Raw genomic sequence first — 22,888 nt, 5'->3', positions numbered from 1 at the left:
ATTTTCTGTAATTTATTTATAATAAAAATTTAGTAAAAGATATTTTAGAAGTAAAACTAAAGTTTTTATTTTGGGGTTTTGGAAGTCAATCCTTATGGATTCTTTATTTTATTTTATTTTTTAAGTTGATAGGAATAAACTTTTGAAAGTAAGAAATCAGAGGCTCAAACAATAGAGGTTTCAAACTTATTTGCTGACTTTTTTGAATTTATTTTTATCTCAACATGAATAATTTACTTTTAGTTTATGTTTGAAAAAATTAATTTAAATTATAATTTATGTTTAATATAAAAAATATTGAATGTGAATTTTACTAATTATACTAATAGGTAATTGGAATGCCACAAGTAAAATAAAATTAAATATAATTTTTTTTAAAGGCCATTAAATGTAAAAATATCAAATATAAAAGGTTAATTAATAAAAGTTATTTAAAAATATAGGAAAATCAACTTACGATGAAGGCAATGTTCAGGGGCGGAGGGAGGATATGGTAAGGTGGGGTACGTGCCGTACCGGTGACCGAAAAATGCTTTAAAGGGGATGAAAGTGTCGCAGCGGCGTAGCCGATAGTGCCGCAGCACTGCGTAGTGATGCCCTACTAAAAGAAAGTTCCTTCCTCCGTTCCTGGTAATGTTGATTAAAAAAAGAAATGGACAAATAAAAATTAATTAAAAAGCTAAATTAAGTGTCAATTATACATGGTTTCAAGAAAAATACATTTAATTATTTTTTATTAAATATATATATTAAAAAAAGGTCTACATAAGATTTTAACCTTCAAACATGCCGAAAAGCTTCATCAAGATAAAAGAAGATAATGGGCCATGCATTACAAGTTTAATATTTGCCTTTTCCTTAATATTATATTATATTTTATATTATAAATAATTAAAAGGGCATTCAACGGGCTAATGGAAGCGAGTTCGGAAACGGGACGGGACCACAGGTTCAGTTTTTTTATTAAGTAAAAAATGAAAGCAAATTTTTTTTTTTTTCAAAAAGCTAAATAGATTACTGAATTTCTATCCTTTATACAAAAATAAATGGTTAAATTTAAACAATAATATGGAGGTCGGTTTGACTTAAAATCGAACTGAATAAATTAAAAATTAAAATTTTAGTATTTATGAAAATCAAACCGAATCGATTTTGATCAGAAATTGAATCAAACCGAATCGATCTGATTCAGTTCAATTTGATCGGTTTCAATTTTTAATAAATTTTTTATTTTTTATAATTTATTTTTAATATTTTAAAATTTAATTAAAATATTTTAATTTTAATATGATTTAATTTCTCTATATTATTGAAAATAACATATTATTATCACTAATCGGTTCGATTTAATTTTTTTGATTTTTTTTATTAAAATCGAATCAAACCGAAATAATCAAAATTTCTGAAATTAAAATTCAAACAGAACTGAATTGAATGAAAAACTGAACTAAAATTTTAAATTAATTTGGTTCGATCGATTTTTTTAATTTAAACCGAATACTGATTTTCCCTAATCGGAATTGAATTTTCAGATATAAATAATCAAATCTATGTGACATTTATAAGTGAGTAATTATTGTACTATAAATTAATAATTATAATACTTAATTAATTTAGTTTTAAATTCTTTGATCAAATTTAGTATTTTTTAGCAAATAAAAAAATCTACTTAAGTTGTTATACTACTTATTTTGGAAGAATTAAAAAAAAATAATTCAATGAAAATCAAATAAAAAAAAGAACCCAATTGCACATCTAGCTCACCAAATTCATATAATTGACAAAAAAAATTGAGATAATTGACATGTATTTAGTCAATTTAATCATAATTTTGATTGTCGACATGAAATATTAATATTCATAGGCTGACCTAATTAGCATGGCGTGCAAACCACACTGACTTCAAAATATTTATTAAAAAAAAAAAAATCTGATTTTAGAATTATATATTAACTTTTTTGAATTTTTAATATTATTTTGACTACTAAAATTGCTACTTCTTGTTTTTCCTTGACATTTGTTTTTTTTTTTTACATTAATTACTTCATGAATTATGTGTCATTTTATATAAATTTTATAAAATTTAAAAATTTAAAAAAAAAAATTCAAAAGACTTCAATACAAACAAATTAAAAAGATTATTGTTGTTTTTCATTTTTAAAGTGATTAATGAAATATTACATTAAAACTGATAAGATAAAGTTATAAATTATTCGAAAAGTATTAAAATTTATAAAAAATAAAAAATTTATTTAAAATAAATTAGTCACAAATAAAACTACGTTAATTATTTTTTTAATAATGTTATATATTTTTATAATATTCTCAACGCTTTGACCTTCTATTATGTTAAATGAAAATGTCGAAAATGGATATGCATGGGATGTAAGTTGTCAATTATATAGGAGAGACGGTGAAAAATCTTGATAATTTAGGGAAGATAATAAGTGAATTATTATTATTATTAAGTTTAAGGAGACTGACAACCGCTACTACATTCTTGAAATTTAAATTTTTAAATACTATATATGAATATGTTTTTAATAAATATCCATATTTAGTTTTTCAAAATTTTAATTAAAAAATTTAACAGTTAATTTTATTTATCAAACATATATGTTACCAGTGGTGGAGCCATGAGCTTTCATTTAGTAGGGTACCGGTTACACCGCTGCGATACCTTTATCTCCGTTCAAAATATTTTTCGATCATCGATACGGCACATGTATCTTACTGTACCTCCTCTCCGCCCTCTATGTTACCTCTAAATGAAAATTATTATTATTATTCGCTACGAAGAGCAGAAAATTTTAGGAGTTTGGACCTCCCCAGGCATTATCAGCATCACCATCAAAAGTGCGGAGTGAGACGGAAATTACAAGAAAAATAATAATAACTGAATATATAATCAATCTGTAGTATTTAAAAAAATTAATGAGAATCTTAATTTTAGAAATTAATTATTTATAAATTTTTAAAAATTAAGTACATAAATTAATCTCAACCGTACTAAAAAAATTTAATAATGCTTTTTGTTAGTATAATTATCTTTAATTTTAATCTAATTAAGATTATGAAATTCACTTTTTTATTTTTATGAGTTATAATATATAAAAAATGGTTTTAATTTAATTTTAATAAATAAAAACTAATTAAGTAAATAATTTATCCTTAAAACAATTGAAAAAAAATAAAGTAAGAAAGTAGGGCCCAGGTTAAACGGCGGGGTCACATTAGCTAAGGTATGCTAAGCACAACCACCATCCTTCTCCTGTTTGGCGAAAGAGAGAGAGAGAGAGAGAGAGAGAGAGAGAGAGAGAGAGAGAGAGAGGCATGCAGCCTCTATAAAGAAACCTCATCTTCATCACCATCATAATCATCCACCTCTCTCTCTCTCTCTCTCTTTTAGCCTTTCTCTCTGCCTGTGGCCATTTCTTGGGATGGCAAAATCTCATTTAATGGCCTTTAACTTCCTTCCTTCTCTTTCTCTCTTCCTTCTTTAACTTCTTCTTCTTCTTCTTCATCGTAATCTTATTAGTCTACTTGCAGAGTATTCTTCTTTCTTCCTGTGGAGTTTCGGTTTCTTTTGAGACATGGCTAAGTCTATCACTCTTGAAGAGATCAAGAACGAAACTGTTGATCTGGTATATATATTCTCTTCTCTCTCTTTCGCTTTCTCTTTTTCATGTTCTTGCTGTTTCAATGAAATGAGATTGATCTCTCTTCTTGTTTGGTATATCTAAAAAAGTTCTTAATGTCTCTTGAATTTGATTTCTTTTGTTTGGCTCAAATCAGTTAGAAAATGGAGATTTTTCTCCTAATTTGATTTTCTTTCTCCTCCCCCCCTATGGGTTTATTTAATTTGGAATTCGAATGATTAATTATTGCGCAGAAAATGAAATCTCTTAAAGCAAATTCTTTCTTTTTGGCTTTATTGGGTGGACCTAATTTAATTACTTAATGTTTATATATGTGTGTGTTATTTTCAATTTTTGATTAATTTTCTCTCTACCCAAACAGACTAATTTGTTATTTTTCTTTTCCAATAATATTGTCTGAATGGATGGATCTTCACATGTGAATTAAAGAGAAAGAGAAAGAGAAAGACAGATAAGAATAGTTGGCTTCACTTTCTTTCTCTCTCTCTCTACTCTGTTTAAATATTTTTTGCCAATATTTTAACACTACTTTAATGTATTCTTTTTTATTATCAAATTATTTGCTTTCCTTTGCAATTTCAATTTTTTTTTAGTGCTTTCAGCTTTACTCTATTTAACTCTAGTTTAAAATTTGAATTCTTTCCATAATTTCAAATTTGAACTCAAAACTCTTCAAATTAGAGAAAATTCGAATAACAATAACAAGGAATTAAAAAATTTAAAATTATTTTAAAAATTTAAAATTATTTATACTTTAATTATTTTTTAATCTATTTATATTATTTTCATTGAAAATTAATTATACCAAATCATAAGGTAGAAAAATCACACAAATTATATATATTTTTTAGTAATTAAGATTGAATTATTAGTTTTTTTTTCTAACACTGAGATTTTAAGTGTCATTTCTATATCAGCTTGATATATTTAAGATAATAATTCTAGACTTCTAATTAATAAGGAAGGAATTTTATTTCTTTCCAACTGAAATAATCTTTTTATTGCAATAAAAGAGAATATACCTAAATTCTCAAATTCTTACATTTTAATAAGATATATATTGTTATTTAAAAAAATAATTATTATTACATCGATTATTTGGGAAAAAGTAAATATAAAGATCAGACTTTACAGTTTTCTTATAATTTTATCAGATAAATATTTAATTAATAATTTTCTAATAAAAAGACAAAAGGAAAAAAATAAAAAATAAAAAGTTGGGATAAAAAGGTATTTTCTCGAAAAACAAAAAGAAAGGCGCTCCCCTCTCTGTGGCATTTGTTGTTTACTTTGAGGAATTTTTGGTACCATTCCGTGGTACTTTAGCCTTTTCCTCATTTAAAAGGAAATGGAATTTTGCGTTTTATTTAATTAATGTTTACGATTTAACCCTATAATTTTGTAAAATCTATAAAATAGTTTCCATAGTTTAAAAATCGCTCATATACTTCTTATAATTCAAATGAAAAATTAACAAATTAGTCACTGATGTAAAAACTTAAGGACCAGTTTGCTAGGATTTCTTTGATGCATTATTTATGTCTAAAGGATTAAATTTGTACTGGATTATACGGTATGTTAAATTTTATTTTTTATTTAAATTTATCTTTGAATTTATATTAGAAAGCTAAATAAGCATAATTAATTTTAAATAGATTAAAAAGAGTATAATACATACGATAATGATTTTTTAAAAATAAATTAAGAATAAATTTAAATTTAATTTATAATTGAAATTAAATTTAACCATTTAGTCCACAACTAACAAAATCCACTAACCGTTTCCTTTTTAAAACACTCACATTCAACGGTACTGACACAACCAGGTTTGTTTTTTTTTAATTTTTCTCGGAGTCATCAAAGTTTTTTATTTACTTTATGTCGATTTGACAACTATAGCCTTCGAGTCTCTTGAAATTTGCAACATACACCTATAAAGGCATTTTGTATGGCAAGTGCGTGTCGCGTGTTGTAAACGCGCTATCCTGATTGGGAGTTAGTGGAGGTGCTGTCCCATGTGGTCTCGATACCTTTTTCCTGTCATATTGTTAGTCAACGCTTGTTTTTATTGGGTGTTTCATGATAATTGGTCAGTCCCAAGTTGGCCTCTCAGTCTGAGTCTGACTCGTTCACCGACTCAGCACAACTTGGACCATTATTGTTATTATTTATTTTAGGTTTGTCTATTAGACATTTAGATTTATACTTATACTAGAAAATATATATATACACAGAATGTTATATGTTATTTTTGACTCAATAGTATTGGCATTATTTGTGCTATTATTCTCATAAAATTTCCATTTATTTAAGAAATTATTCAATTATTTTGAAGAAATTATAATTAAATTTTGTCAAATTTAAAGTAAATTAACTTTTTTAACCTTTTATTTAAAACAAATTATATTTTGTTAACATATTCGGGGCGGTGCTTGTCTTTAAAAAAAATAAAGAGTTGAAATAACATAGAATAGACTTAAAAAAAAAAAAGCATTCATGTGCTTTTAAATTTATTTATTTATTTATTTTTTACAATAGACTCTTATTAAAATTTAAACTCAAAACTTTTCATTTCAGAGACGAGTAGAATACCAATAAGCTAAAGCGCATGATTGTTACTGAGCTATTCTAATGATTAAACCGATAAATTAGCTCTAAAAAATAGTACTACTTTCTATATTATTTGTACAACAGTGAAATTAAAATGACTAAGAAGTTGGAGCACAAGCTCTCTTGTGTTCTATTGAGTTGCCAAAACTTGTATGCAATGCACAAAAACACAGTAATCCAGGCAAGAAGTCTAATATCTTGATAATAATTTTTTATTGCAGGAAAGGATTCCCATTGATGAAGTGTTTGAGCAACTAAAATGTAACAGAGAAGGTTTATCTTCGGAGGAAGGAGCCAACAGGCTTCAAATCTTTGGCCCCAACAAACTAGAAGAGAAAAAGGTTCTTATTAACAAAATAGCATCAATTCGTAGTCAATACTTTGTGGACTAACTAATACTCTAATCTTGTAATGAATAGGAAAGCAAATTTCTCAAGTTTCTGGGGTTTATGTGGAATCCATTATCATGGGTCATGGAAGCTGCAGCTATTATGGCAATTGCACTGGCAAATGGTGGTGGGCAACCCCCAGATTGGCAGGACTTTGTTGGTATTGTTTGCTTGCTTGTTATCAACTCTACTATCAGTTTTATTGAAGAAAACAATGCCGGTAACGCTGCTGCCGCTCTTATGGCTGGTCTGGCTCCTAAAACTAAGGTAATTTTCTAACCCAGGAAGCTACCTTTTCTTTGGAGCTATTGTTTGTGGATAAAGGGTCAAGTTCTACATTTATTCAACCTTATATTAAGCTTTATTAGAATTGTTTGTATAAGCTTTTTCACAAGTCATGTGGTGCATGTATAGGTTCTTAGGGATGGAAAATGGTCCGAGCAAGAAGCTTCAATTCTAGTTCCAGGAGATATCATTAGTGTCAAATTGGGAGATATCATCCCTGCTGATGCTCGTCTTCTAGAGGGTGATCCGTTGAAGGTTGATCAATCTGCCCTCACTGGAGAATCACTTCCAGTGACCAAGAATCCTGGGGATGAAGTTTTCTCTGGTTCCACTTGCAAACAAGGAGAAATTGAAGCTGTTGTTATAGCAACTGGTGTCCACACCTTCTTTGGAAAGGCTGCACATCTTGTGGATAGCACCAACCAAGTTGGGCACTTCCAGAAAGTGCTAACTGCTATTGGGAATTTCTGTATTTGTTCTATAGCAGTTGGAATGTTGATTGAGATCATTGTCATGTACCCAATTCAGCACCGCAAATATAGAAATGGAATTGACAATCTTTTGGTTCTCTTGATTGGAGGTATCCCAATTGCCATGCCAACAGTCTTGTCTGTGACAATGGCTATTGGGTCACACAAGTTGTCTCAACAGGGGGCCATCACTAAGCGTATGACTGCCATCGAAGAAATGGCTGGTATGGATGTGCTTTGCAGTGACAAAACTGGCACCTTGACCCTCAACAAGCTGAGTATTGACAAAGCCTTGATCGAAGTGTTCGCGAAGGGAGTGGAAAAAGATCATGTGATCCTACTTGCTGCTAGGGCTTCTAGAGTGGAGAATCAGGATGCAATCGATGCTGCCATGGTTGGAATGCTTGCTGATCCTAAAGAGGTAGAGCAAAAAAAAAAGTTTGCTACGAGCATTCCAAGAAGAAAAGTGGTCAATGCACTATTAACATAAAAGTTTATGCATGTATTTGCAGGCAAGAGCTGGTATAAGAGAGGTTCACTTCTTACCATTCAATCCTGTGGACAAGAGGACTGCTTTGACTTACATTGATGCCAATGGCAACTGGCACCGAGCAAGTAAAGGTGCCCCCGAGCAGGTAACTATTTTTATATCTTTCTCACACAACTTGGTTTAAACATTGCTTCAAAGTTCACTTACCTGTCCTAATGTGTTTCCATGAATAGATCTTGAACTTGTGCAATTCAAGGGAAGATCTCAGGAAGAAAGTTCATTCTGTTATAGACAAGTTTGCTGAACGTGGGCTTCGGTCATTGGGTGTGGCTAGACAGGTTTTATTTCCTAACTTGATGATCTGCAGTCTCATTTCAAAAGAAAAAAGAAGAAGAAAAATAAAACCTCCTTATCTGATTTCTGTTATTTTTCTATGTTTGCAGCAAGTGCCTGAGAAATCAAAGGACAGTCCAGGTGGTCCATGGGAGTTTGTTGGTCTGTTGAACCTCTTTGATCCTCCTAGGCATGATAGTGCAGAAACTATCCGCAGGGCTCTCAACCTTGGTGTGAATGTTAAGATGATTACTGGTAATTTAACTGCTGGGGAATGCATTTATTGTCTTCTTCCTCCATTTCCCTCCTCCCATTTCAAGTTTGTTGCTAACTTTATGGTTGTGAAAATGTGCAGGCGATCAGCTCGCCATTGCAAAGGAGACCGGGCGAAGACTTGGAATGGGAACAAACATGTATCCATCTGCTTCTTTGCTTGGTCAAGACAAGGATGCTAGTATTGCTGCACTTCCTGTAGAAGAGTTGATTGAGAAGGCAGATGGCTTTGCTGGAGTGTTTCCAGGTGGGTGAAAATTGGCGCTCGTAAATCTTGATTAACTCTGATGATTTTATTCCTTCCAAGGTTGATTCCTTATTTCTTTTTCTTCTCTGCAGAGCACAAATACGAAATAGTGAAGAAGTTGCAAGAAAGGAAGCACATTGTTGGAATGACTGGTGATGGTGTTAATGATGCACCTGCTTTGAAGAAGGCAGATATCGGTATAGCTGTTGCTGATGCTACAGATGCTGCACGAGGTGCATCTGATATTGTTCTAACCGAACCTGGATTGAGCGTTATTATTAGTGCTGTGCTGACTAGTAGAGCTATTTTCCAAAGGATGAAGAACTATACTGTTAGTTGCATTCTTCTCATCTTGAAAATCAAGCATATAAATTTTATTTATTTTATGTAGAAACAAGGAGTGACTTTAATATTTTTTACCTTCTGCAGATCTATGCAGTGTCCATCACAATCCGTATCGTGGTAAGTAGATATTGAGTTCATATAATTTGAAAGTGTAATTTGCTATTTTAAACAATACATAAAGAATGATATGGAGTTTATCCCAATTTTGCAGTTTGGTTTCCTGTTTATTGCTCTTATATGGAAGTTTGACTTCTCTCCTTTCATGGTTTTGATTATTGCGATCCTAAATGATGGTGAGCTTTCATTTTTTTCTCGAACAGTCTTCTGTTGCTCTTCGAAACAATTCATAAATTTTAGGTACTTTTATCTCATGCAAAATTATGTCTATTAGGAACAATTATGACAATATCAAAGGATAGAGTGAAGCCATCACCCTTGCCTGATAGCTGGAAACTAAAAGAGATATTTGCTACTGGAGTTGTGCTTGGTGGTTACTTGGCATTGATGACAGTTATATTCTTCTGGGCTATGCATAAAACTGACTTCTTTCCGGTAAGAAACCACTCCATTTTGCTTTTCCAACTTGCAGTTTGGTTGAATTCTTCAAAACTTCTGTTTTGTTGTTTAACTCACCTTTTCACAAAAAAAAATGCAGGACAAATTTGGTGTAAGGTCCATTCGAGATAGCGAGCATGAAATGATGGGTGCTTTGTACCTTCAAGTCAGTATTGTAAGCCAGGCTCTCATTTTCGTGACTCGATCTCGCAGCTGGTCTTACGTTGAACGCCCCGGTCTGCTACTGATGACTGCATTCGTAATTGCACAACTGGTATAAACTTTCTGCCGTAATATTGATAATCACCATGGATTTCTTATTTGCTTTGGTGAAAAGGCTAAAGCTTCTTCATGGTCTTGGAAGCTAAATCAACTCTGGTTTTTCAGGTTGCGACTTTGATTGCCGTATACGCCAACTGGGGCTTTGCAAGGATCAAAGGAATTGGCTGGGGATGGGCTGGAGTTATCTGGATTTACAGTGTTGTTTTCTATATCCCACTTGACTTCTTGAAGTTTGCCATTCGTTACATCTTGAGTGGAAAGGCTTGGCTCAACTTGCTAGAGAACAAAGTATACCTTTTCTCTTTAATTACCTTTGATGAGCTTGAATTATGCATTCAAAGATCACAACTCAATCTGCTAAACATTTTCTTGTGTAACAGACTGCATTCACCACCAAGAAGGATTATGGTAAAGAGGAGAGAGAAGCTCAATGGGCTCTTGCTCAGAGGACCTTGCATGGACTTCAACCACCAGAAACTGCCAGTATCTTCAATGAAAAGAGCAGCTACAGAGAGTTGTCTGAGATTGCAGAACAGGCTAAGAGACGAGCTGAGGTTGCACGGTATGTCACACAGTTCTTTAAAACTCAGTTTCATACAAATAAATATGTGAAAAAAATAAGTTTTTATTCGAACATTTTGTAGCTGAACTCTTTTCTTCTTTAACCTTTTGATAATAGGCTTCGGGAGCTTCACACGCTCAAGGGACACGTCGAGTCAGTTGTGAAGCTTAAAGGATTGGACATTGATACCATCCAGCAACATTATACAGTGTAAAAAAAAGCCTGCAATAACTTTTGCTTCACAAGAAGAGGCTACAGTTCAATGATGAGCCGAAATCAAGAAAGCAAAGAAGGATATAATAGTTAAAGCTTTCTAGAAAGAGAAGAAATGTCTGTGCCATAGTTTTCCTAATCTATTTTCCTTTTTCCTTTCTTTTATATTTCAACTGCTAAGAAAGGATTGTGTTTATGAACTTGTTGCTCCGTGAAGAGCAAATTCCATCTAGTTACACAGTTCTCTAGTTTTATTCTGCCTAATTTCTTACATGGCTACTGTTTCTGTCCCATGATGTCTTTATTTTCCCTGTCACCTTCAATTGCTTTAACGAATGTGTTCTTGTCTCAGCTTGGTCAGTTAAATTTACTAAGCAAGAAGGCTAGTGTCTCAGAATTTAAGGGTAATCAAAGCCATCAACATTTCAGCAAATAAACAAAATCATCTCTTTGAACGCCATGAGCTTATCCAATAATCTGATGACCTTGATTGACACTGATTCTAGTTTATTAGAACATGTACTTCACATTTCTGAACAATAAGAACCTGAATTTTGTTCTTTTGAATTAAAAGGATAAGGTCTATACATCCAAAATCATGAGCAGCAAAATAGACTCAAAGACTAGTTTAATAATCAGGATGAAAACGACACAGTTTGACTCAAGAGTTATTTTCTCCCATTTTATTGCATATGGAACGGATGATAACAATGGCAATTAACATTTGCACACTACACCATCCATGTGATGATTCTCATTAGAGTTGGCATCAAGCTATCAACATATTCTGACAAGCATTGCAGATTTGCACTATATTACTAGGTTCAAAAGAAGGACAAGAAATGCAGACAATAGACAAAGAAGGATGAGTCGGAGCACACTAGAACAAGAGGTAAAAAAAAAAATAATTAAGAAAAAAAAGAGAGAAAGAGGTAAGGCAAAGAACCTAAAAAGAAATGAAAATAAGGCTACAAAGTAGGATTCATGCACTATGGGACAAAGAAGAGTAGAAGAAACAAGGAAATGACCTGCTGGTTATGATACCCACTACCTCAGTGAATCACCTTGGGTTGTGAACGGAGAATTTAGTGATTCTGACATGTGGATGCCGGTAAACAAATTATTGGATGGACACATCCCAGGACTTGAGAGCAAATTATGGAAGTAGAGTCGATATGAACCGTAACAAATAAGAAAAGAAAATATTCATGTGCATAATATTAGGTAGTCTATGTGAAGTGGGCACATGGCCTCACATGCTTCCTTTCATTGTTCATTTCCATCCCATGTGCAATAAGAGTATCAAGACAACAAATAAATGCCCTGATAGACTGACTTCCTGTTACTGGTGCTTTTGTTTTACCTTGTCATTTAATCCTCTTCCCCTTATTCCAAATCAACCAGCTTAGTCTGCTATTTCATTTCATTTATATTGTTATATAGAATTTGCTGTCAAATTAATGTGAGATTTTATTAAATACTAACAAAAATAGGATAGCGAGAAACAACAAAGAATGCAAAAGATTCAAACAGTTATGTACTTTTACACGGGCTTTGCCAATTACCAGTAATCCTTACAAGAGCATACACCACCTTTGACGTGGTGGAAGCGATTTGTGTCTCTTAGAACAATCATCCTTTCTGTTACTCTTGACACAATCTTGATCCAAGAGTGGCAATCTTTACAGACACGAAGATTCTTTGTAATCCTAATAGGCATTCCACTAGCAGTATTTATGAGTGCAAAAATAGTTGCTAGGCGCTCACTATGCCCGCATACCCACATTTCTTTCGTTTCTTCATTTACATCGTGAAGAACAACACTTGTATCAGGGATATAACCAATTTTTTTCATAGCTTCTGACAATTCATCCCAGATCTTCTTATACTCGACAGAATTACGGAACTCAAAACCCCCACCTGCAACAAAAGTGTGAATTATATTCTTCACTTGTATCCAACTACATCCAGCCTCTTTCTTAATTCCTCTTGTTTGCATAATCTCTCTAACCTTATTTACCGAGTCCCACATCCCTGCATTTGCATAAATATTTGAAAGCATTACATAATTCCCCGAATTATTTGGCTCAAGCTCAAACAATTGCTCTGCTATAGTCTCTCCAAGATGGACGTCACCGTGGAGGTGGCATGAGTTGAGCAATGATCCCCATATGCTGGCACTTGGCTTCATTGTCATGTTTTTAACTATCTCTATAGCGTCCCCAATTCTTCCAGCCCTACCCAGGATATCTACCAAACAAGCATAATGCTCTAAACACGGTGAGACCCCAAAATCTATGTCCATTTTATCAAACAATTTGATTCCATCCTCTGTAAGCCCAGCATGGCTGCAACCTGATAACAATGCAATGAACGTAACCTCATCAGGTGTCATGCCAGATGAAACCATTTCATCAAACAATTCCATTGCTTCTCGCATGTGCCCATTGATTGCATATCCAGTCAACATAGCATTCCAAGATGCCAAGTCCTTGTTTCTCATTCCATTAAACAGTCTCCTGCCATAATCAAAGGTTCCACATTTGACATACATATCAATAAGCGCATTTAAAACTAGGATATCTGGTCTTTTTGCTGATTTAACTATTTGCGCATGCAACTCTTTTCCAATATGAAGAGTTGCCAATCGTGCACAAATTGGCAAAAGTGTTGTAATGGTAACCCAACTAAATCCCACTCCCTCACTCTGCATCTTTCTGAACACATCCAACGCCTCAAATAGTTGATCTTGCTTAGCAAAACCTGCAATCAAAGAATTCCAAGAAACAACATTCCTTTGAGGCATTTCGTCAAACATCTTCACAACTTCACTCAGACATCCACACTCTGCATACAGCCTTAAAATAGCGTTATTCACCACCTGATCAGGTTCTTCACTAGACTTTATCACCTGACCATGGACCCCTCTACCAAGCCTTGAATCTTTCAAATTCACACACGCTTTCAGAGCCACAGAGAACGAAAAATTACCCGGTTGTACATCATGCAACAACATGTCAATGTAAACAAGCAAAGCCTCTCTAAAACGCTCATTTTTGGAATACCCAATTGCCATTGCAACCCAAATCGACTCGGGCGCGCCATTATTCTCAAGCCCATCTTCAAAAATGTGGCGTGCCTCTTCGAGACGGCCACAGATAGAGAAAAGAGTAATGAGCTTGCTCTTTAAAGTGGGATTTTGAATAAGGTTGTGACCTTCTTGGCTTTCAGAGAGGAGTTGCAGATAAATTCTTTGTCCATATTCCAATGATTTATGGGAGATACAAGCATGGAGAAGGAGGGCATATGTCTCAGGCTCCGTACACTTGGAAGATGAAGATTCTATCCGACGAATTGCCTCGTCGAGTTTGCCTGATCTGGAGAGGGATTTGAGGGTTTGGTTGAGGAGGGGCTTTTGTGGTTTGGGCGATTTGGGGCCTGATACAACCGTTGCTTCGATTGGGCGGGGTGTGCTTCTGAAGAGAGGAATAGCGGGAATCATTATCAGAATGTGCACAGTGCACCGCGGGTTGTTGGACTTAAATTTGAATAAGTTTTTTCTTAAACTCAAGGGAAAATTACTTTTTAGTCCCTGAGGTTTAACGTAATTAACATTTTTATCCATTTATTTTGGCGATCCAACACTTAAGTCCCTCACTTTCTCTTCCGTTCAAATTCGTAGTCTTTCCGTCCATTTAAACCGTTTGGTCAAAGAGTCAAAAGTGAGAGGTGATAATTTTTTCCAAAAATACCCTTCTCTCAATGTAAAATTTCTATTTTTTTTTCTCTTTCATATTTTCTCCAGTTGAAGAAGAAGAAAAAAGAAGTTGCAGAAAGGGTAGGAAGAAGAAGAAGAAGTTGGGTTTAGTGAGGGTTAATTTTGTCAATTCACGTATCCCAAACGGTTATTTTGGATGGAAGAACTACGAATTTGGACAGAAAATAAAGTGAGGGACTTAAGTGTTGGGTCGCCAAAATAGAGGGACATAAGTGTTAATTACGTTAAATCTTAGGGACTAAAAAGTAATTTTTCCTAAACTCAATTTTAAATTTATATTACATTGTCAGGAAAAAAACTAATATATATATATATATTATCTTCAAAACATAACGGTTTGACTTATATAGTTTGATTATGTTAAATTGAAGATCCTATATTCAAAATTAATTTAACTCACATTTGAATAGAAAAGAAAGCTTTCTCTCTCTAGATTAGTCTAGAGAGAGTTTTCTCTTAACTCTCTTTTTTTTTTATTTGAGGTTCTAACATCTCCTTTGCTGCTACTTCAATCGGTCATCATGTAACTCTTTCAGGGGGAGTTGACTCCTCTTACTACTTGAAGTCATGGGTTCCTCTCTTCTCTCTCTTGGTGGGTGTATATAGTTCTTCAAACAGTCATCCTCTAACTCTTTCAAGAGAGGGGAGAGTTGACTCCTCTTACCACTTGAAGTCATGGGTTCCTCTCTTCTCCCTCTTGGTGGGTGTATATAGTTGTTCCTAACTTTTTATTTGCAGATCCAAGTTTCATCAAGAGGGTTTTGTTAGAGATTTGCTTATGTTTTAGTTTCTTTTCATTTCATTGTGTATTCTGTATTTTTCTTCTTTAACTTAATACATACAAGTATCTTATATGCATGTTTATTTTTATATAGAGAATCAATGTTCTAATGAGTCATTTATCGTTCTCCGCCTTTACTGCTTTGATCTAACTTTCGTTGGCATGATTAGAGCGTGAGAAGAGAATATTATCCATTGATCTATCATTTGAAATTTATGTTCCACCGTCAGTTTGAGCTGCAAAAAGTGTGTTTCGAGGTTGGGCTACGATTGTGGTTCTTTAATGGTTAGATATGTTGCATCTTGAGGTCTTGAAGCCACCGCTGCTTGCATAGACTTGCTGACCTTTTTAGACTACCTTCTTAAAGCTGAGTCTTTAATAAGATCCATAGCTACGATAGTGGTCTTTGGCTTGGTTGAGTTTCTTTAGCTATGATGGTTGTTGGAGGTTCTGATAGAGGATCTTTTGTTTTTGGCATTTCTCGGTGGTGGATCAATCCCATCGGTGCCACTACTCTTGTTCTTCTTGTCTCCTTTGTTTGCTAGGGTTTTTTGGCATGAGCTTTGGGTCTCGTATGTTCTTTACTTTTAAGCTTCCACCAGCCTTTTTTTTCCAAGTCTATTTTATCTGGATTGTACTCTTATTAGCCTTAGGCCTCTATTAATGAATTCTCTTATCTTTCTGACAAAAAAAAAAAAAACTCACAAATTTTTATTAAATTATTAAGAAAAAAGGCTAATTATATGTACTTTTCTCTTCAAAACATAACATTTTAGCTCTTAAATTTTGATTATATCAATTAAAGATCATATTTTCAATTTTTCCATGGACTTAACTCATATATGAATAAATTTTTTTTTTCTAAACTCAATTTAAAATATATATTAAATTGTTAGGAAAAAGACTCGGTAGCAATAATCTCAACAATAATAATAATCTTGGCAGCAAGTTAGATTGGGGTTGAATTATTTTTCCTACTTTCCTGTTATATTATTCTTTATTATTCTTGATTATTTTCTTTGTTTAGGAGATTTCCTTATTGTAAAGTTTAGGTAGTTTCTCTTGTGTAAGAGATTTAATTAGCTGTAAATTCATATATATATTTGGTATTAGTATCAACGAAAGGGAAGAAGTTTGAGTCCCAATTTTTTTAGATTTTTATATGATATTAGAGTCATGAGAAAAGAGAAAAACAGAGATGACAAGAGTTCAAGTTCAGACAAGAAGACATCCAACCTCTACACACTAACCACAAATGACAATCCTAGTAATATTATCACTTAAGTTCAGTTGAAGGGTGAATATTATAATGAGTGGGCATGAGCGATCAATTTTTCAAATCATGCAAAATTTAAAAAATAATTATCAATTCATACAAGATCCGAAAATATTTTCAGATTTTGTGTGTCAACGCAGCGTCCTTTATTTAATATTAAAATCTGTAACAATCTTCTCCAAATATTCTGCTCCAGTTTCTCTGACCCATCATTAATGAGTAGCAGTGGGTTTCCTCTTTAGTGCTCAGACCTTCTAGGATACCCTACTCTCTGCCATCAATTCAATCTTAAAGGAGCTGATCATTTACTCGGTATATTCTCTTTTATGTATCTCATTTCCATAACTACTAGCTCCATCTAAATTTCTATAAATAGTTGCACTTTCTATAGCTTTTGATAACTTTCTTCACATGTACTGTGATGGATGTGCTCTTTTGTTACAAATCATGTATTCAGCCTTTCAATTATTTGTTTCAGCATCCACTGCAATGGGTATTCGATTTCTTTTATTGTCATTTTATGCATTTTTTATAAGTCGTTACTTTCTCTGTATTCATTTTGCTTATACTTATTTTGATAGCTCTTGTATGTTTTGTTAGAAATGCATATTAGAATTTTTCTTCGGAGTGTGATATCACAACTACTTGAGCATTTTGGCATGCTAGATGCTTGCTATCATGTGCAGCATTCTGAAAATGATGTTTTTTATGTAAAATTTATTTTCTCACATATCAATGTTGATGGCATTAGGTTTATTTGCGAAACGAACTGGAATTAGCATGCAAAATATGGATGATGCAAAGCAGCATACAGCTTCTCAAGCTATTGACTATTTAAAGATTGTTTATGGATTTGAGTTGGAAGACAACAACTAAAAAGAAATGACCATGTACAAAACCAGTTATTCCCAAGCATTAGCTGAGCTAAACGCCAGAACTACCATTGACCCAATAAAATTTCATGTTCTGAAGTAAACCCATTCAGCTTTACAAATGAAATATAAAAATATAAAAAAATCTTGCCATGTGCTATCCAAAATGTTTAGGAGATTTAGAATTTTTATTAACAATATGATTGTTGATAGTAGATCTTAAAAAAAAAAAAAGCTCTTTTTTGTTGGCAGATCAAATTATTATATTAAGATTATCAATTGTATACAATCAGTTGTTTAATTTTCTGTAAAATTTTATATTGTTGCTTTCTGTTAAAATTATATATATATATTTTAAAATTTAACAATATGTGATATTATTTAAAAGTATTATTTTATTTATAAAAAAATACATTTTTTTAATATAATGTATGCTCATATATGCTGAAATATCACGCAGCATAGCGCGGATTTAATGTAGCAATAATTATGGTTGGCATCTGCAATAAATTCACGAGAGAAATTAATTAGGTGCTTCAGGGACAACTGAGCTTGGAGAATGCCAGCTGAACGCTGCCTCCGATTGGTTGTCTACTATTGTCGTGTCTCTTTCTATTAGGGCTGTAAATGAGCCAAGCTATTCGTGAGCTACTCGAGACTCGGCTCGATAAAAGCTCGACCGAGTTCGGCTCGTTTTTTAAACGAGCCAAGCTCGAGCTCAATTTTGAGGCTCGTCACTTAAACGAGCTGAGCTTGAGCTTCATAGTATTCGGCTCGTTAAGGCTCGCGAGCTGACTCGTTTTTAGGCTCGCGAGCTGGCTCGTTGAGAAGGCTCGCGAGCAAACTCGTTGAGAAGGCTCGCGAGCAGGCTCGTTGAGAAGGCTCACGAGCAGGCTCGTTAAATAGGCTCGTGAGTAATATTGTTTAAATAAATTGGTGAACCAATTCGTTAAATAAATTTATGAACAAGTTCATATATTATTAAAAAAATAAAAATAACTATAAAGTTATAAAATTTAAACTATTATAAATACTTGAAAATTATAGTATTGAAAATTACAAATAATTAAGATTAATTATTATAATTAATATTCTTTAAAATTAAATTATAAAAATCTTTTGTATATAATTATTATAATAAGATTCCATAAAATTAATGTATAATCATAAATAATCAATATTAATTATTATAATAAGTATTCTTTAAAATTATAGTACTACATGATAAATTGAGTTGTAAAAATTATATACATTTTAAAATTAAAATATAATTATAAAAATTTTTTTGTATATAATTAAGCATACAGTATAAAAGATGATAATAATTATCAAAGTATATTAATAATAATTAATTAAGGTTATATGAATGTTGAAGTTGAAATTCAAGTTAACTAATTGAACAAGCATGAAGATGATTATGAAGATAATTAAATTATATTAGCTTGTTTCAACTGTTGGAAGTTGGAATCAACTTTATTCGTTTGATATTAAACTTTGTGTGTAATCTAATTTTATTATGTCATTGAATTTATATTTATTTGTGTTATTTTAATTATAAATTGTGTTACGTAATTTTTTTTATGTACACTCTCTCTTTTTTATATTATTTAAATTAATGATGATTAAAAACTGATTAAAGTGTAATTATTAATTCGAGCTCGAGTCTGAACTTGAGCTCAAACCAAACTTTTTAATTTTGAGCTCGGTCTCGAGCTTTTTTAACGAGTTTCTTAATCGAGCTTTCCGAGTTCGAGCTCGAATTTTATTAACGAGCTTCTTAATCGAGCTTTTCGAGCTCGAGCTCGAATTAGGCTCGTTATTAAATCAAACGAGCCTTTCACGAGTCGAGCTCGAATCGAGCTCGATTATGATATTTAATTCTCGAGCCGAGCTCGAATCAAATATTAGAGCTCGAGTCGAGCTCGAGCTCGAGCTCGAGCTTCCAAACTTTTTTAATAAACGAGCTTGAGCTTTACAAAGCTCGGCTCGGCTCGGCTCGATTACACCCCTACTTTCTATTGATAACTTCTCAAACTCCTCTTTTTGTTTTTTTGCTCTTTGATTCTTAATTTTTCTTTGCAATCTTCAAACTCATCTTTTTTCTCGCTTAATTTTCTCTATTTAAAATGATTTTAATTAGAAATACATAATATAACTATATTTTTTACTACGATTATATAATGTAACAATGTTTTGAAGATTAAAAGTTGCTCACTTTTTTTTATTTTTTATTTTCTTTTTGAAATTTAATATAATATCCTAATTTTTTTTAAAGAAATAATATTTTTTATTGTTATTAAAATACAAATGAAATTCATAAATGTTTGAAAATTGAATTTAAATTAACATTGAATTTAAGAATGATAAAGTTCTTAAAGTTTTGAGTATAAAATAAAAGTTCTAAGAGTTGAATGACTAAAATGATTTTTATTTAAAAGTTAGCAGTAAAAATGTAAATTTGCTTAAAAGAACAACAACTCCTTGTGTTCAAGTCACCTGCATTTGTTTTGTCCACATTAAAAAAAAAAAAGAAAAGAAAAGAAAAAGAAAGAAAGAAAGAAAGAAAGAAAGAAGGGAGAAGCTAGAAGGTTTGGTCAAAAGGAGAATTGATTGAAGTTAGTGAGGAAAAAAAAAACATGGGAGAGGGGAAAAACACAATAACTAACTAGAGATGATCATTCGGTCGGTTCGGTTTAAAATCGAATCGAACTGAATAAACTGAAATTTTAGTATTTATAAAAATCGAACCGAATCGATTTTAGTTAGAAACCAACTTTATTTTAAAATTTTACTTGGGTTGAGTTTACAAATGGGGTTTATATGATTTTTGTTGAAAGATATTATGTGGTAATACTTTTCTGTTCCTATATATAGTTTATGATTATATATCGATTCCTCTACTATTTTCATGTAATTTCACACCAATAATATTAATTAATTTTTCCTTTTATTTTTAAAATTAAATTTTATTTATTATTAATTTTTTTTAAATAGTATATAGTTAAATTGTTATTTAGACAATGATAGTATACGGGTTAAAATGAATTTGAGAGGCTTTAATGATAAGTCGCCTTCTCTGTTAAAATGAATTTGAGAGGCTTAATTCATCTCATTTTATATATTTTTTTTTCTTTCTTCAATCCATATGGGATTACCCACCGGTAAGGATGGTTCTTATAATTTAAATTTTATTCTTAATTTAAATTTATTTATAATTTAAATAAATTTAAATTATATTGAATTTGTTTATAATATAATCGAGTTCAAATTCGAGTTTAGATGAAGTTAAATTTGAGATTTTTGAGTGGAGTTTGAGTTGACTCGTTAATGTGATAAACAAGTTTATTACAAATCGAGTTCGAACCGAGATTGAGTTTAATATTTATTTTATAAATTGAATTCGAATTTATAAATAAAATTTGAGTCGAATTCAAGTTCAAACTTGATTTTTTAAATTTATTTTCTAATCGAGTCTAAACTTATCAAAATTCCACTCTGTTCCATTCGATTACGGCGCTAATTCACTATTTATTATCTATAAAAAAAATTGTAAAATACTATATTATAGTGAAAATTTTAAAAATAAATTTTTTTGTAACTTTTAAAATTGTAAATTTAGAGTTTTATCTAGAAGGAGAATAAACTGGATAAACCGACTCTTTATTTTCATTTATACACTTTATTTTTTTGAATTTTTATTTGTTTGCTATTAAAAAAAATTTCTATCACCAAATATTTATGTATATAAATACAATGTTTGTGTATATAAATACAATATTTTTATTTATGAGAAACGAGTTTTATTTCATTTCATAATTTTATTGTAATTTGTGTAAAAATTTAATTTTTTCAAATATTAAAAAAAATTGATATATTTTGAAAAATAATGACTATTCCGCTGTGATTGAACCGAAAGAGATATCATTCCTAATCTTTAATTGAGTTACTTTCATATTATATTTATTAGCAGTAGCATTTTTTTTTTTGAAAAGGAGAGAAATATCATTAACTCAAAGCGATTAAAGAAACTATATGAGGAGGAGGGACATGAACCCAAACTCTTTGACCTGACTCAGAATGAGCCGATGTTGCTAGAATATGAGCGACATCATTCGCAGACCTGTGAATAAAACCATATCTTGCTTCTTCATAACTGGATAGAAGCAATTTACAATTTTGAACCAAAATACCAAAAGGTGATAAATCATCCAACGAAGCATTGTTAATGGACACAACAAGAACCTGAGTATCCGATTCGAAAAGAACTTGATCCCATCCGTACTCTTTAATCCAGCTCAACGCCTCTCGAAAAGCCATTGCCTCAGCACACTTAACCTCCATCTGACTGCAAAAACAGCCTGTTTTAGCCGCCATAAATCTACCATTAGCATCTCGGACTACACAGCCGAAGCCTATTGAATTTCGTTGCGAGTTTAAAGAGGCATCAATATTAACCTTAATCCAACCCTGCGGTGGAGGAGACCAGACAGTCAAAGCCGACACAACATTGGTGCAGCTAGTAGAATCAGAACAATCCCCCTCCATTGCTGCAAAAAATTCAGTGCCATGAAGAACACACCACTTGCAGTTCGATCCTGAGCTTTCCAAACAACATTATTTCTGTTATGCCACAAAGCCCAACATATCATTAGAATAAGGGAAGCATTCTCCGCAGAAGCAGTAAGGAAGGCTAAAGAGAACCACTCCCTAAGAGAGGCAGCGGAGAATGCAGGCCAACCCAAAAGCGAACTCAACCAGCAACTGCGGGCAAAAGGACATTGAACAAGAATATGCAAGACAGTCTCAGGAGCCTCATGACACAACGGACACATCGAATCAACCGGAACTCTCCTTGACTGAAGCAAAGAGATGCAAGGAACAATATTAACTAAAGCACGCCAGCAGAAATTAAGCACTTTAGGAGGCACCTTCGTCTTCCAAAAACGACTCCATATCTCACTACCTTCCCTATGTCGAAACCTAGCAACCAGAAATCTGTAAGCACTCTTGACAGAATAATGATCTGTAATTGAGTTAGTTTCATATTTATATCTATCGGCAGATTTATAATAAAAATTAAAAAAATTATAAAAAATAAAAATAATATAAATATTAATGTAATTATAATTAATAATTACTGTAAATTTTATATATTTTATTTTATAATGTATGATATTTAATAATTTATTTAATATTCATAGCAATTTTTTATTATAATTTTTACTTAGAGTAAAAAATATTTATAATATTATATAAGTGAAATTAATTTCTTAATGTTATTAATTTTAAATTACTTATTATACTAAAAATAATTTATTAAATTTAATAAACTTTAACATTTAAAATTTTAATTATAAATATATATTATGTAATCTACATTTATCAAATCTAATTAGTTACAAGTTATTTCGAAGTAACCGATTTCACATTATTATTTAATTTATAGAATTATTTTAATACATATTATC

General features: G+C 31.8%; 3 protein-coding genes across 3 annotated transcripts; 1 reads left to right on the top strand and 2 right to left on the bottom strand.

Annotated features, from left to right (window-relative positions):
• Positions 1-3,327: 3,327 nt before the first annotated feature.
• On the top strand, positions 3,328-10,977 carry LOC110630705 (plasma membrane ATPase 4). Its single transcript, XM_021778251.2, has 16 exons — positions 3,328-3,644; positions 6,491-6,610; positions 6,689-6,925; positions 7,073-7,834; positions 7,926-8,048; positions 8,137-8,241; positions 8,347-8,491; positions 8,592-8,756; positions 8,849-9,087; positions 9,186-9,218; positions 9,313-9,394; positions 9,493-9,653; positions 9,757-9,930; positions 10,044-10,226; positions 10,319-10,500; positions 10,618-10,977. Exons 1-16 carry the CDS (start codon positions 3,594-3,596, stop codon positions 10,712-10,714), a joined length of 2,859 nt encoding a protein of 952 aa, XP_021633943.1. The 5' UTR covers positions 3,328-3,593; the 3' UTR covers positions 10,715-10,977.
• A 1,181-nt stretch (positions 10,978-12,158) lies between these two features.
• Positions 12,159-14,241, bottom strand: LOC110630706 (pentatricopeptide repeat-containing protein At3g14330). Its single transcript, XM_021778252.1, has one exon. The coding sequence runs from the start codon at positions 14,213-14,215 to the stop codon at positions 12,275-12,277; it is 1,941 nt and encodes a 646-aa protein (XP_021633944.1). The 5' UTR covers positions 14,216-14,241; the 3' UTR covers positions 12,159-12,274.
• Positions 14,242-20,951: 6,710 nt separating this feature from the next.
• On the bottom strand, positions 20,952-22,464 carry LOC110600563. The gene is made up of 4 exons (XM_021737429.1): positions 22,384-22,464; positions 22,063-22,276; positions 21,541-21,967; positions 20,952-20,955 (listed from the first exon to the last, which is right to left on the bottom strand). Exons 1-4 carry the CDS (start codon positions 22,462-22,464, stop codon positions 20,952-20,954), a joined length of 726 nt encoding a protein of 241 aa, XP_021593121.1.
• Between the last annotated feature and the right edge of the window lie 424 nt (positions 22,465-22,888).

This window comes from Manihot esculenta, chromosome 14 (genome assembly GCF_001659605.2).
Source record: "Manihot esculenta cultivar AM560-2 chromosome 14, M.esculenta_v8, whole genome shotgun sequence".
Classification (NCBI taxonomy): domain Eukaryota; kingdom Viridiplantae; phylum Streptophyta; class Magnoliopsida; order Malpighiales; family Euphorbiaceae; genus Manihot; species Manihot esculenta.
Note: the sequence above shows the minus strand (reverse complement) of the source record. Positions and strands in the feature narration are given on the sequence as shown.